The sequence below is a fragment of the Sminthopsis crassicaudata genome, chromosome 2 (assembly GCF_048593235.1).
Source record: "Sminthopsis crassicaudata isolate SCR6 chromosome 2, ASM4859323v1, whole genome shotgun sequence".
NCBI classification, from domain to species: Eukaryota; Metazoa; Chordata; class Mammalia; order Dasyuromorphia; family Dasyuridae; genus Sminthopsis; species Sminthopsis crassicaudata.
The window spans coordinates 377,338,534-377,358,064 of NC_133618.1; the positions used below are offsets into that span (position 1 = coordinate 377,338,534).

The 19,531-nt window shown below is 32.8% G+C and overlaps 1 protein-coding gene across 4 annotated transcripts in view; it reads right to left on the bottom strand.

Annotated features, from left to right (window-relative positions):
- Positions 1-19,531, bottom strand: part of CCNK (cyclin K) — a 37,843-nt gene that overhangs the window by 15,567 nt on the left and 2,745 nt on the right. For 3 of the 4 annotated variants that reach the window (XM_074291335.1, XM_074291332.1, XM_074291331.1), the window contains exons 2-8: positions 14,092-14,341; positions 13,523-13,604; positions 12,362-12,493; positions 3,609-3,714; positions 1,744-1,801; positions 785-954; positions 96-364 (exon numbers count right to left, since the gene is read on the bottom strand). In XM_074291335.1, the coding sequence (XP_074147436.1) occupies positions 96-364; positions 785-954; positions 1,744-1,801; positions 3,609-3,714; positions 12,362-12,493; positions 13,523-13,604; positions 14,092-14,288 (1,014 nt within the window). In that variant the 5' untranslated portion in view covers positions 14,289-14,341. Of the gene's footprint in view, positions 1-95; positions 365-784; positions 955-1,743; positions 1,802-3,608; positions 3,715-12,361; positions 12,494-13,522; positions 13,605-14,091; positions 14,342-14,943; positions 15,189-19,531 lie in introns of those variants that run through there. The other variant, XM_074291333.1, reaches the window with a different exon arrangement.

The following is a 19,531-nucleotide window of genomic DNA, read 5'->3' on the forward strand; positions in this document are numbered from 1 at the left end:
GATTTTAAGACTGTTACCACCATTTTAAGTGTCTAGTAAAAATTAAAATGGCAACAAAGATGATTTTGGGGGAATAGGAAAGCAGAAGAACTTACCACTGATCGTTTAACCTGCCTAGGAGGGCTAGGCTGAGGAGATGGTTTCTTAGATTGTTGTGCTTGCTGCTGCTGCTGCTGTGCTGTCTGCTGGGACTCTTTCTGTTGTGGCTGTGACTGTTCAGAACTTTGAGATTGCTGTGACTGTTGTACTGAGGGCACTTGAGGTGTTGACTGAAGAGATGGTGGTTGCTGCAACTGATGAGGAGTATGATGAGGCATCTGCTGTTTCCCTTGGGAATAGAGATCCAGGATCTGATGGCAAATGTCTAAATAAAATGAAAAGATTAAGTTCATCTTAAACTGCTATCTCAAAAAAAAAAAATCTATGCCATTTCCCCTTCATCTGCCTTTTAATAACTATGGATTTCATTTTTTTCTCAACTTCACATATCACTGTCCATGAACAGAGAGGGAAAGAACCTTTCTGGATATCATCTGGAAAATGAGGAAATTGAGTTAAAAATTAAAGTTGTCTTCCAGTCCTAATATTATCTAGTTCTAACTTCCTTTGAAGTTCATAGATGTGTGTGTGTGTGTGTGTGTGTGTATGTGTGTGTGTGTGTGTGTATTTCAGAGACAGAAAAGAGATGAAAATAAGGCTGTCTAATTCAACTTAAGCCTTTTAAAAGGAAGATTTTGTCAAGTGTGACTGAGACTACTAACAAATATGGCCAAGTTTACAGTACCTTCTAGTACGTCAACAGGTACATCTTGAACAAACTGTTCCCACCATCTCCTGTACATTGGTTTTGATGTCCACTCCTGTATTTCAAATTTGCATAAACGACCTGCCAAGTACATGACTGCTACTGCTATGATCTCGGGTTCCCATTGTAGTGATAATGTAGTACACAAGCTAGAATAATAAACAGAACTATTTTAAATGCATTTAGTCACATAACTATATCCAAAAGTTTATAGGAAGTGATAAAACTTGTATAACCATTTAAGAGGCAATTATATTTATTTAGGTTTTTCAAAAAACATTTTTGTATTATTTTTATCAATAAATTGTTTTTACATTGCATTCATTTCCAAATATACCCCTCATCTATCACCCACCAATGAGTAAGTTCTTGAATAAAAAGTAAAAAAAGTCATTCCCCCAAACCAAACAATACATCAACTACGTCTAATAGCATATGCATTAATATAGAAACAAGACTTCCATCACTACAGAAGAGGTAGAATCCATGTTGTCTTAGTAAAGTAATTTAAAATCAGATAAGTAAAATGCACAAATCATAGAAAGTGAGATGAGGAAAAACAAACAAAAAAAAAACCTCTTGATTTTAGAGTTGCCTTTTAGCTTCCTAAATTTTGTCAATATACGTCTTCCAGAAATTATAATAAAATAGAGCTGACATTTTAAAAAATGTTGTCTAACCTCCCATAGTTCTAAAATAGGAATTTTCAACCAGTTATTATGGACCCCCTGGTTTCATGGAAGCCAAGTTAACAACCCTTGTTCTAAAACCACTATCAAGAATGATCTTTCTGCAAGATACTCTTTATGTAAATGAACTGGTAACGGTTCTTAAATATGCAGTTCTAAATGACATGAATTATTCAAACCAATTATTAAACACTTATAACACTGTATCTTATATGTGCACTACATTTTTACATATTGGTAAAAATTTACCTGTCATTTACAAATGTCCATGCCATTTGAACCAATTTTTGAATTTTGTTTTTATCACCTAAGAAAAGAAAAGGAGTAAATTAATAAAAATAGGGGTAAAAAACTCTTAAGAGATCAGTGAATGTCTTGACAAAAGTGAAATAATGTTCAAATAGAGAATACAAATATATAGAAAGCAAAAAATCCCTACCAGATAGCCAAGGGATAACCAAAAATGGAAATAATACCAGTTCCTATTTATATTTTCGTCTTTACCTTCCATCATACTGATTAAAAAAAAAAAAAACAAACTTGAAGATTAATGTACTTATGTAATATAATTATCACAGAATATATTTTCTCATTTTCCTGCCATTACAAAAATCTCAAATGAATTTTATAAAAGAAATAAGAGCCTCCTCAAATTTAAGGTACTATCAGGAAATTTATGCAGCATGTCATATTTGGAGGCAGGCAGATAATTTATATCTAGTATTATCACCAAAGAAAAAGACATTTCATTTATATGTTACAGCAGAAAGGGCAGGAGATTTTCAATTAAAAGGCCTGTCTTCTAGAAGTTTTAGTTATCTTATTTTTAATATGGTGCTAATACCATCTCTTTCTTCTAGTTACCTGATGAAATTATCTACCTAAAGCACAGTTCTCATGATTACTCCTCAGTAAATTTCAGTAGTTCCTTATCAAAATCAAATATAAAATGTTTGATTTTTATGACCTTTTCACAACCTAAGCCTCTCTTACCTTTCCAGTCTTCTAACATTCTATTCTCCTCCAAATTTTCTATGATCTAGCAGTATTCTACCATCTACTGAATTCTGGTTTTTTTTTTTAACAGAGTGTATCCCATGCCTGAGATGCTCTACTATTTGCCTCTGTCTTGTTTTCCTTGATGCTTTCAAGTCTCAGCTCATATCAAATGAGAAGTTTTTCTTGAGCTACTTAAATGGTAGTGCCTTCCTTCTAAAACTACTTCCAAATTATCTTATGTCTTGCATGTATATGATTGTTTTGCATGTCATTTGCTCAACTATAAAGTACGTTTGTTGAGAGCAGGGACTGGTTTTGCCTACCTTTGCTTATCCAGCACCATCCAGTGCCTATACATAGTAAGCACCTAAATGCTTATTGATTTGAATGGACAATATTACCTAAAGATTATTTTGAGGAAAATCCTTTGTAAACTTTCAAGTAGAATATAAATAGCAGCATTGCATGGTGAATACAGAATTGGCCTCCAAGTTAAAAAGACCTGGATTCAAGTCCCAGCCCTCACAAATAGTGACTGAGCTACCCTAGGAAAGTCATTTAATCTCTCAGCACACCAGTCAACTTTCTAAAACAATGTGGAGGATTCTCACATTAATAAAATCATATACATTAAAAAACAAACAAACAAACAAACAAACAAAAAAAAACAACAAAAAAAAACAAAAAAAACCACTACCCACTTCATAGGATTGTTGTGAGGAAAAACTATGAACTGTAGAGTGCTATCTAATGTGATCTATTCCTATTACAGAACAAAGTATTTCATACATATTAATCCATTTGATCCTTACAACACAAATTATCACCTCTATTTTACAAAAAAGAAAATTAAAGTCTAGAAGGGGAAGTCACTTATCCAGTTGTTCAGGTAGTGACAGAGCTGAGAATATAACAGCGATTTCTTAATTCCAAATCCATTACTCTTTTTACTATATCCCATTTTCATTACTCCTAATATAAAATTTTTCTTTTTCTTTTTTTTTCACCTGAGAAACAGATAATGAAAGAGTGCCATCAAGTGCTAATCCGATAAACTCTATGAAGTCTAAGGTTTGGATTTTAATTCTATTTAACAAAAACAATGACTCTTTTACCTTTGAGTTGTTTGGCATATTTGAGGAGAAATTGGTATGGATGTTCTACTTGCAAATCAAACTTTATGGTCTGTAATAAGATTCTCTCCAGAACCATAACTTCTTCCTAAGACAAAAAACACATAAAAAAGGTAATGCTCTTTACAATCACATTTCAATATAGCTTGAAAATTAAGCTCTCAGGTATAATTAAGCTCCAGGTACATTTTAGCAATTTATCTCTAGTTATGCTTTTGACACCTTAGAATTAGGGCCACATGTAATTTATGTGCCTCCTCAAGAACTGGAGGGAAAAACAAATACTAGATAAATTAGCTTATATACTGGGCTAGAAAACTAAATAACTACAATTTTGAACAGTCCATTCTTTCTAATCAGAGATCTATCCTCTGCAATTGAAAATTGAATGAAGACTATGTGAAAATATCTGGCCACAAACATAAAAAACTTTTAAAAATACATAGTGAGAATAGAATGGCATGTTTGAATTTGGACTCCCAGGAAATGGGCTTCAATTTAATTTCTGCCATTCACTATCTGAATGATTTTGGACAAGTCATTTTACCTCCCTAATCCTCATTTCCATATCCTGTTAACATTTATATCAATTTCATAGTTTATTTTTGCATTAGACCCAAGTACCCATGCTCTAGCCATTGACAACTCATTTTCCTTTCAATCCTCCCTCTTGGGTCACACAAAGGAAATTTTATTATTATTATTGCACTCCAAGGGACTTAAGATGCTCTTAACCTAACATGTTGAAGAAGAAAGAGGAATATCCAGAAGATATAGAACAGCACAACATCATAATTTGATAACAGATATCACTATTGAGCACCAGTCCTGAAGTCAGGAGGACCTGAGTTCAAATCCAACCTCAGACACTTCCTAGCTGTTTGACCTTGGGCAAGTCACTTAACCCCAAATGCCTCAGCAAAAAAAAAAAAAAAAAAAAAAAAAAAAAAAAAAAGTGCCATTATTTGGGAAGTATGCACTTTTGGTCTGAAAATTATTTTGATTGGCTTTGGGTATGTCCAATTTTATCAGTTATTTAACTTGCAAATTCTGCAAGAAAAGACCTCACTAGACATCATAGAATTTAATTGAGTAGGTCTACATGTAGTTTAATTACAGATACATCAAGGAGATACTGCCATCAAGTAATTTTACCTATGAAGCCAGTTTATGGGGAAAGATATTGCTAAAGTAAGGCTGCTGTGTCTGTGTGTACATGCATGTACACTACAGTAAAGTATTGTAACTGATGAAAAAAAATTAATCTCTTTTGAGACTGCTATAAATGTTATATAAAAACATGCTTTCAAGATATATTTTTAAGTAAGTAAAGACCATATATTACATAAGACAAAGCATTAGAGTGAATATTATATCATGTTTTGTTTCTAATTTCATCATCTTATTTTATAGAAATGACCTATTGGAATTGGCTATCACTAACAGTAATGAAAAACTAAGGATTTCAAATGAACAGTCAATAAGCAAATATTTCTTGAGCACCATTTATATACATACATACATATATATATGTACACACACACACACATATGTGTGTGTATATATATGTAATGAGAAAGATTTTTCAGATACCTCAAATAATAAGTGCCATTATTTCTAGACATAGGAAATCACTAATTTAATACAGATGAGTTACATCTGTAAGCTAAGTTACACTATGGATTCTGTTTTTTTATACATCATTAACAGGTAGAAGGAAAGGCATTTTAGATTGATATTTTTATTTATTTTTTTCAAACAGTAAGCCCCATGCTTCAAATTTCCACTTAAAAGATTTAAAAAAAAATTTAACTTAAAAAATATTTGAATAATATAAAAGTGTTATGATAAAATTTTATTTTACTGCTTTATAACCACTTGTTTCCAGTGGTTTCAAAATTCCTCTAAATTTAGAAACTGCTTCCTATTACTAAGTGTTCTGATCTTATAGTCTATCATCAGCCACCTGCAAACTAGATAGAATTACAAGATTACAAGTGTCTGACTTTTTAATGTTATGAATGTTAGCAGGTGTCCCTAAATGGCAAAGTATCCAGTGTCCTACAACTAAAATAGTCACATTTATCAAGTTCCTAACACTTAAAACTGTCCTGATACAATTGTATACTCAAATTATGACTCTTCATCCAAAAATGGATCCAAATTTTATAGTTGACTATTTTTGTTTATTATTAGCTTAAGAATAAGAAACTTAGTTACCTTTAATTACTTTCAAAGTATACATAATAACTCTAACTGCAAAAGGTACTATTATGCTTTCTAACATCCTCATAATTCAAAGCATTTAAACTGGATTTTTAAAAGCCCACTTCTATTTTTATAAGCATTTATTATTCCTCTTCTCCCCAACTATGGGAATGATTAAAAGCAACAACTGAAAACCTTAATAAATGTTTATTCTCTAGTAAAACATATTCTAGCATGGGTCATGTCCCAAAATGCAAACATCTTATTTTTCATTTTAAGTCTTGACGGAAGTAGGTAGAACACTTAATCATCAGTTCATTGGATTTATAGTTTATCATTACACTGATCAAGAGTTCTAAAAATTTTTTGATCTATAATGTTGCTGTCATTGTCCTTGTTTTACATCATCTCATAAAGATCTTTCCAATTTTCTCTGAAACTGTCTATTTTACTCTCTTATGGTATAACATTCTTTTATATTAATATACCATAATTTGTTTAGCCATTTCCTCAAAGAGAAGCAGTTCCTTAAGTTTTCAGCATGGGGTTACCCTGAAAAGAGCTGCTATAAATATTTTTGTATTTATAAGACTTTTTCTTTGCTCTCTTTGGAGCGCTTCCTAGTTTCCTATCAAGTTTTAAATCCTTCCTAGTTTTAAATTAAATCCAAAATGCTTAGTGAGGCATTAATGATTTAGTGAGAACATAATACTGTCATTTCATTAATGAAAAGAAGTTGGCAAAGAGGTCCGGTCTATTCACTTGATGTCAAAAGAGTAAAACTCAACTCTAGACAAGACCCTTAAAAATGGATACTTCCAAATGTTTCACCTCTTAGTAATCCCTTAGTAATGTCAAACTTAGCAACCCCACAGAGTAGATTAAAATATAATTGAGAAATGTTTAACAAAGCAAGTAAAAATAACACAACAATACAAGAGATAATATTAATTTGTGATTTTCTAAGTCAATACGCCAACAACAGGGAGTGCGCCTCAGGCCAGAATAAAGTCTTATCATATAATTATATTTAAATTGCCAAGTGATCCATATCAACCTGGGTGACAGAAGAATATTTGTCAGAAGGCCTTATCTGATTATCTGATGCTACTTGATTATGTATAGGAGAATCATCTTTTGTCAGCAGTTTGTTAGCCCAATCACTAAAGTATTGGCTCAGTTGTAATTTCTGAAAATCACCTTTGGGTGATGAAAGGACCCAAGATACTCAACTCTACATTTCTTGTTTCTGTCTACAAAAGCAACAGTGAATTCTGCCTCAATATATTGATATGCTGGTGTAAGAATTTTTCTAGTTTACTTCTATTACCACATTTGTGAGAAACACCCCTAACTAGGGCATGAAGATTTTAGCTTGACATCAAACTTTTAGCTCCAGTGATTAACTGGTTAGAAATGATGATCAGCTGGTGAGAGAATTTCACTTAGCTTTCACTACCTTTATTTACTTAAAATGAGCATATCAAATAACTAGGCATAACTATATAATCACAGTTAATGGTTAGTGTGCAAATTCCAGTTATATCCCTAATGTTTACTACATTTATGATTTTAACTGATGAATTTCTTCCCCTTCTGCTCTTCTTTATGTATCACTACCTTCCTTTTTACCTCTTGTAAAATTCCATTGTATGTATTGCTTATGTAACTATATAAAGTTGCTGAAACTGAGCCTCAAGGCCCATTATTTTTGTATGCTGTGTTCTATGCCCCAAGCATATAATAAACCAATTATTAAAATGTTTCTGTTGTCAGCAGTAGCTATCAACAAATCTTTGGATCTTTTTTATGTCAAAATGACAATCACTTTAAAGGACAGATAGGTTGGATCAAGATTGAATTTTCCAATCCTGAGGCCATGTACAGGGTTAAAATTTATATAGGGTGATTTCTGGATAGGGAAAACTGACTAGTTATGTTGCTATTCCTTCTAGAAAACCTGCAGACACAAGATAGTATTCTGTGTCTTTATCTGTTTATTCTCTCTTATTCCTGAATAATCAATAAGAGAAATTGTTAAAATTCTAGAATGCATCGATTTCTCTGTTGAACATGGCACTGTGATTCAGGAATTAAAAACAAGGGCTGGGCAGATAAATTCTGAAGTCTTTCCTACTCTCTCAATCCTTTTTCTCTGTGAATACCTGGGCTAGAACGAGGAATTTTCCAAGTTCTGTAACTTTTCACCTTATAATATATGAGTAAATTAGGCAAGAGATTTATGAGATTGTCATTTGTCAGTACTGACAATCTTGACTACTGGATAGTCTTGATCTAGTCTGACAGTTTTCAATTGGAAGGATCCCTGTCATTAATTCTTTTCCTTCTATAAATGAATTTTTAAAAATTAAAATTAATTGTAAAGACCTGCAGCAAAAGGCCTTTAAGTTAATACTTTGGAATATGCAAGTAGAGCCAGATCTGGTGGATCAGAAGAGACATACAATAAACAACAGTAAATGATTATAGTAATTAACTTAGTGTTTCACAAATGAAAAGATTTAAGTTTTGGAATAAGAATTAACTATGGGGTAAAAATTGTTGGGAAAACTGGAAAAGAGTCTGGGGAAAATTGGGCATAGATCAACAACTTATACCATTTACCAAAATATGGAAAAATGGATCTATAACCTAGATAAAAAGGGAAATGTCATAAGAATAAAATTAGAGCATGGAACATGCTATCAGACTAATAGACAGGAGAAGAATTTATAAATAAATAAGAGAGAGAAAGCACTATATGATATAAAGTGGAATAATTCTCAATACATTAAATCAAAAGAGTTTTGTACAAATAAAACCAATATAGCCAAGACTAGAAGAAAAGCAGAAAATTGGCAAGAGACTGGAAAGGAGGTTTATAGACAGTTTCTTGGATAAAAGTTTCTTAACTCAAACATATAGAGAAGTCTATCAAATTTTTAAGAATATGAGTCATCCCTAATTGATAAAATGGTCAAATGAAATGAACAGGAAATTTTTCAACCAAAAATTAAAACTATATAGTCATATGAAAAAAATCTCTAAATCATTATTGATTGGAGAAATGCAAATTAAAACAAATTTGAGATTATCACCTTACCTATCAGACTGGCTAAAATGACAAAAGGGGAAAATGACAAATGCTGGAGATGTGAAAAAAAAAAATTGGAACATTGATACAGTGGTGGTAGAGTTGTGAACTGATCTTACCATTCTGTTCCTCTAATCTATTTATTATCTCCCTCTTTATGCCTAAATCATGGACCCATTTTGATCTTATCTTGGTATATGGTGTTAAGTGTGGATCCATATCTAATTTCTGCCATACTAATTTCCAGTTTTCCCAACAGTTTTTTCCGAATAATGAATTTTTATCCCTAATGTTGGAATCTTTGGGTTTGTCAAAGATTAGATTGCTATAGATGTACCCTTTTTTGTCCTTTGTATCTAATCTGTTCCACTGATCTACCGGTCTATTTCTTAGCCAATACCAAATGGTTTTGGTGACTGCTGCTATATAATATAGCTTTAGATCAAGTACACTTAGACCACCTTCCTCTGAGTTTTTTTTCATTAGTTCCCTTGCAATTCTTGACCTTTTATTCTTCCATATGAATTTTGTTGTTATTTTTTCTAGGTCATTAAAATAGTTTCTTGGGAGTCTGATTGGTATAGCACTAAATAAATAGATTAGTTTGGGGAGTATTGTCATCTTTATTATATTCGCTCGGCCTATCCAAGAGCACTGAATGTCTTTCCAATTATTTAAATCTGATTTTATTTTTGTGGCAAGTGTTTTGTAATTTTTCTCATATAATTCCTGACTTTTCTTTGGTAGATGGATTCCCAAATATTTTATACTATCAACATTTGTTTGGAATGGAATTTCTCTTTGTATCTCTTGCTGTTGCATTTTGTTAGTGATATATAAAAATGCCGAGGATTTATGTGGATTTATTTTGTATCCTGCCACTTTGCTGAAATTTTGAATTATTTCTAGTAGCTTTTTAGCAGAGTCTTTGGGGTTCTCTAAGTATACCATCATGTCATCTGCAAAAAGTGATAGTTTAATTTCCTCATTTCCTACTCTAATTCCTTGAATCTCTTTCTCGGCTCTTATTGCCGAGGCTAGCGTTTCTAGTACTATATTGAATAGTAATGGTGATAGTGGGCAACCTTGTTTCACTCCTGATCTTACTGGGAAAGGTTGCAGTTTATTTCTATTGCATATTATGCTTACTGACGGTCTTAAATATATACTCCTGATTATTCTAAGGAATAATCCATTTATTCCTATACTCTCAAGAGTTTTTAGTAGGAATGGATGTTGGATTTTGTCAAATGCTTTTTCTGCATCTATTGAGATGATCATATGGTTCTTATTAATTTGATTATTAATATGGTCAATTATATTAATAGTTTTCCTAATATTAAACCAGCCCTGCATTCCTGGAATAAATCCTACTTGATCATAGTGTATTATCTTGGAGATGATTTTCTGAAGTCTTTTTGCTAATATCTTATTTAAGATTTTAGCATCAATATTCATTAAGGAGATTGGTCTATAATTTTCTTTCTCAGTTTTCGATCTACCAGGTTTAGGTATCAGTACCATGTCTGTGTCATAAAAGGAATTTGGTAGGACTCCTTCATCCCCTATTTTTTCAAATAATTTATATAACATTGGGGCTAATTGTTCTTTAAATGTTTGGTAGAATTCACATGTGAATCCATCTGGCCCTGGGGATTTTTTCCTGGGGAGTTGATTAATAGCTTGTTCTATTTCTTTTTCTGAAATGGGACTATTTAAGCAATTTATCTCCTCCTCTGTTAATCTAGGGAGCCTATATTTTTGGAGGAAGTCATCCATTTCACTTAAGTTATCAAATTTATTGGCATAAAGTTGGGCAAAGTAACTCCTTATTATTTCTCTAATTTCCTCTTCATTGGTGGAAAGATCCCCCTTTTCATTTGTAAGACTATCAATTTGATTTTCCTCTTTCTTTTTTTTTGATCAAATTTACCAAAGGTTTATCTATTTTATTGGCTTTTTCATAAAACCAACTCTTGGTTTTATTTATTAATTCAATAGTTTTTTTACTTTCAATTTTATTGATTTCTCCTTTTAATTTTTGTATTTCGAGTTTAATTTTTGGTTGGGGGTTTATAATTTGGTCTTTTTCTAGCCTTTTAAATTGTAAGCCCAATTCGTTAATCTTCTCTTTCTCAATTTTCTTCAAATAAGCCTCTAAAGATATAAAATTTCCCCTTATTACCGCTTTAGCTGCATCCCAAAGATTTTGATATGATGTCTCATCATTATCATTATCTTGGGTGAAATTGTTAATTGTTTCTATAATTTGCTCTTTCACCCAGTCATTCTTTAAGATGAGATTATTCAGTTTCCAATTACTTTTTGGTCTATTTACCCCTAACTTTTTACTGAATGTAGCTTTTATTGCATTGTTGATCTTACCATTCTGGAGAATAATCTGGAATTATGCCCAGCAAGTAATAAAATTGTACCCAGCAATACTACAAGTAGGTCTGTTTTCCGAGCTAATGAGGGAAAAAAGAAAAGAATCCCTATGTTCTTACATATTTATTGCACCTCTCTTTGTGGTGGCAAAGAACTGGAAATTGAGGAGATGCCCATCAATTGGGGAATAGCTAAACAAGTTTTGGTAGGTAATTGTGATGGAATACTTCTGTGCTCATAGGAAATGATGAGCCAGTTTATTTTAGAAAACATGAAAAGACTTGCATGAACTAAAGAAGAGTGAAATGTTAGCAGAACAAGAAAATGCTTTATATAGTAATAACAATATTATTCGAAGGACAACCACGACAAAATAAATTATTTTGAATAATATATTCAAGTCAACCTAAAAAGGAAGATCCTAGCCACCTCCAGTGAAAACTTATACATAGAAGCATATTTAGTTATATTTGTATAAGTGTGTGTATATATGAGAGACAAAGACAGAGAAATGGTGGCTTACAGGGGTGAGGAGGAAGAGAAACAATTTGGAACTTAAAATGTAACAACAAAAAAAAGTGGAAATTCATTCAAGATGATTAGTAGGTAAAACTTCTGTTGCAGACCGAAGATGGTCTCTATTTACACAACTGTTTCTTTTGAGTATTGAAATCCTCAAAGTCACAGAAGCTTAGATTCTGATCAGGGAAAAGGGTTGAAAGTTGGTTTAATTGATATGGTGCTAATTTGCAAATGAGAAATTCAATGGAATTATGGAAACTACCTAAAATGGGTCCAATACAGAGCCAGGAAGAGATAGAATTGTGATCACCTTAGGTAAGGATGACAGACTGAAGAAGCTTATCATTAGAAAATCTGGCATTCAGTTAATAATTTTTTTTGATCAAAGTAACTTTAGAAACTATCCCCTGAAGCACTAAAAGGCACAGTAAATGTCAGTGAAAAGATTAATGACACTAAGGCAATTTTAAATATTGAAAGGATAAGGAGTAGTAGGAGGGTAAGGAGGTTGTGTTAACTTTACCTTTGGATCATCTCCAAATTGACCAAACTGTACATCATTTAATAAGCTGCGAGCTGTTTTGATAATATCTTTACATTTTTTAGGAGTTTCTTCCACTTTCCCTGCCAAAAAGAGACAGCATGCTCCTGTCACCTATAGATAAAACACACACACACACACCAAAAAACACACAAACAAAAAAAGTGTAAGACTATTATATCATAATTAACTATGAGAACAAAAGCAAATAGTTTACTCTAGCTCTATCCCTACAATATCTCTCTTATTCAGAAAACAAAATTGCAAATAATTGTTCAATATGTTCTTCACATATGGATAAGTCTCAAAAACTTTTAAATTTTGTATGAACTTTATTGGTCTAATCTGTTTAAATAAATGTCAAACATAATTACGAAAACCTTTTTTTCCCCCTTATGCAAAAGGATGGTTTTAAGAAGACTAATTCTTAGATTCATTAAAAAAATACAATAAAACAAAAATGTATTGTTGGCACAAAAGAACTGATTATAAAAGTTCATTTAACATATATATATATATATATATATATATATATATATATATATGTATAAAAGTTGTTTGGTTTTTTTTTTTTCTGAGGCTGGTTTTGAACTCAGGTAAACCTGACTTCAGGGATGGTGCTTTATCCACTGCATCATCTAGCTACCCCTAACATAATTTTCTTAATTATTTTCTGAGTGTAAAAAAAAAAAAAAAAAAATTTCCAATGTCCATCTTTGAAAAGGTATAAAATAGGGTTTTATACACCTAAAGTAAAATCTAAGTTTTACTTTCATTCTGGCAGTTCTTAGCTATAAACAAATAGGCATGAGTAGTTACTTCAAAAACATTCCACCTTAGTCTATTCCCCAAATATATTAAAATTAAAATGAAGATAATACTGCTCTGGCTTCTATTTATACTGTTTAAGGGAGCATTAATAAAAAGTATAATCTTCAACACACAAATAAAACTTTTCCTGTCCCCAGGCAATATGACCATAATTTACACCACAGCATAATAATGATTTGCTAGGGGAAGGAGTGTTAAAATAGCAGTAAGAGTTTTTATTCTTACTATTATTAGGAAAACAAAGTTACAAAGATATCAGAATCATTTATCAAATAAATATTGCAAGAAAACAAATATGAAAATAATACTTACATATCTTGGGAATTGTTTAAAGGAATGAAACATATAGAAGCGATGAAAATAAATTATTCCAGTTGCCAGGGTATCATAATGTCTGGAGTTCTAGTTAAGGCCATTAATGAATCTTTGGAAATCAAGATTTCACTTCAACAGTCAACCTAAGAACAAAGCCTTTCCATAGCCAAAGTTAATACAGATAGAAGCTATAACTAAGTATTAGACTTGTGAATTATAGGCTATTGATAAGAGGCAAACTTATGTTTCCTTTAGAAATAAATCAACCATGATCTTGAAGCTAGATAATTTCCTTATTTATGTATTCGTTGTGCTTAAAAAGTTAGGGTTATAGATATAACTGATGAACTTGGAGCTTTAAAGGAAAAATCTTCATTGACAAAAAAAAAAAAAAAAAAAAAAAAAAAAATCTAAATAAAATTTGAAGTAGACTTCAAAGAGATTTTTTTTGAAAACATATCCAAGAAGTCACCATAGAACCTTCTCTACAATTTCTAATTTAGTTCCAAGAGAAATGGGTGTGGAGAAATCTACTCAAACAAAAACTTTTTGGAGAAATAGGATACAGTCCTAACCGTGTTCCTACATCAAAGATGAACCTGGCACCCTCTCGGCGGTACCGGGCTTCAGTAGCAGGATCCAGTCCTTCTAATTGTGAAGGTGTATGAGCCAAGTCTTTTTTATCCCAGTACCAGCATGGTTTTGTGTGGTCCAGGTTTGCCGAAGTTACTGAAGGGCTGGAATTTTCTTTATTCTCCTTCATTTATTGAAGTAAACTTGTTCTTATTCAAAAAGTTTCCTGAGAAAGTCAGAATCCTGAGGGGGGGAAAAAAGTCACAAATATCATTAATTCAATATTAGTTCTTAAACTGTGATATTAGATCCATTTTAGATCTGGAAATATGAAAAGAACAGCTTTGATTTCAAAAGTACTCAATAAAGCTGAAAGTAATTGATAGTAGGCCAGCCTGGAGTTAAGAGGAACATGGGAAAAGACAGTAAGGAATGGCCTTAAACACTTAAGTCATTTTACTTGCTCCCATTTGCACACTTTCACACATTCCTCCCTTGTCCCAATAGGAATGAAAAAAGGTTTTGAGGAAATTCTAAAATTTTCAAAAAAAATTTTCCCCTACTGAAAGGCTGACAACCAATTCCACTCTAACTTCTGACACTCATTATGGGAAGGAAAAATCAATTAACATATAGAGTTCCAATTCAGATTCCTCAATGATATTTTAGATTTATATAAGGCTTTTAACTTTTCAAAGTTCTTTAATATTGGATTATTTGATTTTACAAATATTCCTATAAAGAAGGTAGGACAGATATCCATGAACCTTATTTTGCACATAAGGATCAAATTGCACAGAATGATTCTTAAAGCCACCTATCTAGTTTGCAACAAATATACTTACTGATTTCCTGTCTAGTGTTTTCTCCATTACAATATAAAATATGTTCTAGTAGAAAAAGTCTTGGATACTAAGCCAGGAAATACTAATTCAAACTCAATCACTAATTAGCTGAAGTACAGATATAAATACCCTGATTCTAAAATTTTACTTCTGTAAAGGATGGGTCATATGATCTCTAAGGTCTCTTTCAAATCTAAAATACTGTGAAGAAAGGAGAGTACCACCTACATTATTATTATATCACAATCAATTCCTAAGAGACAGAATTTCTTGTTATTGAAAGCTCCACACCTCACCTCATTGCTATAGCTGCTCTTCTGTGACTTCCTACCCATTCTGAACCCTTTTCCTTCTGGGGGAATGAAAAGCACAGTTGTAATTTAAAGCTTCATAGTCTAACCTCTCTGATGGAAGAAGTTCTTTTGTATGAGCAGAAACCTGTTCAAAAGCTAGTAATCAAAGTTGCTAAGAATAATGGGGAACCAGGAAAGGAGGGAGATTATGTTTATCTTGTCATGTTTGAGTGTCTCACTTTCTGTTAACGTTCTTCTATCTAGGTTATTATAAAATCTTTTATTTCTAAAAATATTTTACTGAATTTGCCAAAAATCATAAAAAGCTGAGATTTATAAATCGACCTGCAGAGATCATTTATATCGTCTAAACTGATTTTATGTCTTTAAAAATTAATCTCTCCAGAATTTTGCAAGTCATATGTACACTTCTTTTCCCCCTCCCCTGCCCCGGCTAGGGTTAAGTGACTTGCCCAGGGCCACACAGTTACGAAGTGTTAAGTGTCTGAGACCAGATTTGAACTCTGGTCCTCCTGAATTCAAGGCTGGTTCTCTATCTACTGCGCCACTTAGCTGCCCCTATATGTACACTTCTGATACATAAAAGTTCTTTCCCTAAAATGAAACCAAGTAAATTATCAGACTTAATGGGATATGGCAGTGCTCAAAGGCTGCCTTAATAGGGTCCAAATGTTAGTACTAGATAAAGTAAAAGTTTTATCAGATATGCAAGTGAGACAATATCATCCATAGTGTTATCTTCAGTTCAGGGTTGGTTTTTAGCAAGAACAATAAACTGAATACAAAGTATCAATAGTGACCAACATGGTGAAAAGTCTATAGATCATGCTATATAAATATATATTGAAAGAAAATGTTATGTTCACCCTGAAGAATATGTAAAGAGAATATGATAGCTATTATTATTTAAAAGGCTCTCACTTGGAAGAGATATTAAACTTTATTCAGCTTGAGTACCTAAGACAGTAGTAGGAACAGGAGAGCAGAAGTTATAGGGAAGCAGATATTTAGTATGATTATACATCTAAAAGTAGAAAACACTCCTTTCAAGAGGCAGCAGATTCCCTCCCAGGGGTCACAGCAATCTCAACATGAGAAACTGCAGTATGGAAGCTGCACCACCAATAATGCCAGCTGCTGCCCTGTGAGGGGCAGGTGATGACTGGGATTATAAGACCTTTAGCTTAGTGTTTTTTGTGAAGTATTCAGCAAGGATCCTCTCTTCCCTCCACCAGGGCTGGGCCCATTTCAACTGAAGCAGTATACCTTGATTACTTCTGGACTCTTTGCAGAGGTAGGGGCCCGGGTGGAGATCTGGTCATCATTGCTTTTATTCTCAAGTAAAGTATATTGGATGCCTACTCGTTTTTACCTTCCTGCCTACCCACCCCAGGAACTCTCGGTGCATGGACTCAACACCTTTCCCCAAGTGGAGCTAGATATCTCTTCTTTCCATTGGCTCCACAACATGCTAGCAGCATCCCATTCTGTCACTTCCCTCTTCTCCCTATACATACTCTGACACTTTGGTCCAGTTTTCCTCAATGACTGTCATCCTAATAAGCAAACACAAAATTCTTGTTATGCTGAAATTGTTTCCTAATGTTAATAGTTCCATGGGAATAATAACAAGTTTTTAAAACAAGTATGATTGTAAACTACAAAATAGTTAAATACAAGGTTAAGTTTCAAAGGAAAGGAACTAAAAATATTTGGGAAATCTGGAAAGCCTTCACAGAGAAAAGTGCTTGAGCTGTGTCTTGAAAGAGAGATTTTATGAGATGGAGATGAGACAAGAGTGTAGGCTGCAGGAACAATTATTGGATCAGATAATCCTCTGAGGTCCTTTCCAATTCTTGGATTCTGTAATTTCCGCGGAGTTTTTCATTTCCATTCTCTGAGACAAAAAAATAAGGCTCCTTTTGTTCTCAATATACCACCACAGACTTACATGTTTTACTCTGAAATATTTCTGAGGACCAATGAAACATTTTTAAAAATGCACAGAAGAGAACAAAAGTTCACAGCAAAACACCCAAAGTAACTGAATTCATTATATAACTTTAAAGAAAGTAAGCTGTACCCAATGGAGATTCATGGTTTTACATATAACCCTTTTCTCCTATTTATGATATGTCCAATTTTTCTTGACATATACTTTAAATTCAGAAAAAAAATGTAAAAAAAAAAATCAAAGATGTGCTAACTTCCACTTTATTTTTCCTGTACTTTATACCAAGCTATAGACTTTAAAGGGACTGCTAGGTGGCACAGTAGTAGAACACGCATCCTCTTGAGTTCAAATCTGGCCTCAGACTTTGCTAGATTTATGATGCTGGGCAAGTCACTTAAACTTGGTTGCCTCAGTTTTTTCACCTATAAAATGAGCTGGAGAAGGAAATGGCAAAAACTATTATAGCATCAAACATCAGATAGTTGGACATGACTGAAATGGCTAAATAAGATATACCTTCAAACCTGGTTCAATATAATCTCCTAATTGGCATTCTTGCTTTCATACTATTTCATTTAAAAACCAAATCTTTCTCTCTCTCTCTCTTTTTTTTTTTTTGGCTGAGGTAATTGGGATTAAGTGACTTGCCCAAGGTCACACAGCTAGGAAGTGTTAAGTGTCTGAGACTAGAGTTGAACTGAGGTCCTCCTGACTTCAGGGCTGGTGTTTTCTATCCATTGCACCACCTAGTTGTCTTTTTCTTCAAAAGTGATTTCAAATTGAGCTCTAAGGGTGAGGTCTATGATTCCATCAACTAGTTTTAAGGCAATGGCAATAGACTGGTTTGAGGACCAGCCTGAGTTTGATTGAGAGGTTCATTACTGAAATATAATTCTGTCTATAACAACTCATGAAACCATTTACTAAGATAGCAATGTGGAACTGTGCCCCTCATATCACTAAGTTTGGTATACTCTTTTAAACTGAATCATATTACTAATAGACCTATATTTAAAAAAAAAAAATAAAGAGGAAAAGGATCTACATGTACAAAAATAATTATAGCAGCTCTTTTCATGGTAATCAAAAATTTGAAATGAAGCATCTTCCTATTACAGAATGGCTAAACAAATTATGACAGATGACTATGTTGTCATAAGAAATTAAAGGATGGTTTCAGAGGAACTTGCATATCTTTGTAAAATGACAGTGAAGTGAGCAAGACTAGAACAACAAATGTATACCTGAAAAACAACTTTGAAAGACTTCAGAACTATGATCAATGAAATGATAAACTATAAATCCAAAAATTATGAAGATGAAACAAACACATCTGAAAGAAAAGTGATAAACTGAATATGAAGAAAAAGATATGTTTTCAGACATGGGCAACGTGGGAATGTATTTTGCCAGGCCAGGCTATACTTTATGTTTCGAGGGCTTTATTTTGTTTTTAATAGATTTGCTCAATGTGAGAAGTCAGGGGAAGGAGAGAGAAGAGGAAAGTACAGGTTAACTTAAGTATTTTAAAAAGTATTTCTCATATTCATTACTCTTCTCTTTTCCCTCTCTAGTCTACATTGTACCCCTTCAAATATGTATTATTACATGAATCTCCTACTTTGTGGACCAATGGTCCAAAATCTTCTGAGAAGTATCATTAGGAAAGTTTTTAACCTGAAGCAACAGTCATATGCAAACTGAAGCATCTGGAAGATGGACTTTGTGGTAGACAGCACCATGACATTGGCTCTTTTTTTCTACTGATATGACACTGATAAAGAATCTGAACAACTACCTACTCCATATACCAAGAAATCTGATGTAGCTCTGGAAGTTTACATCAACGCCCCAGTTGAACTCAAAAGTTTGCATGAAGCTTTAAGTGAGATAATATAAAAGTGAGAAGCAAAGAGGGACTAAGGCAGAGCCTTGGGGAACACTTAGGAGAAGTAATGTACATAATGATCCAGCAAAATCATCAGAAAATATAAGGCAAATCAGCAGGTAATGTCATGACAGCCTAATGTTATATACAGTACTATATGTGTTACTATAAACTACAATTTCAAAATACAGAAATAATAAAATTGTGGCATACAAATTTAATGATTATAACAGCATTGGGAAACTGACTAGTAATTGAGGGAAAGACTAAATATAGTATGGTATGGTATAGTATGGTATATGAATATAACAATACTACTGTGCTTAAATGACAAATGTGAAGATTAAAAAGCCAAATTAATAGAGTGACTGTCAATGAAGGCAACATCAAACAAAAAACCCAGGTTAATACAATTGAGCTAGCTTGGTGCTA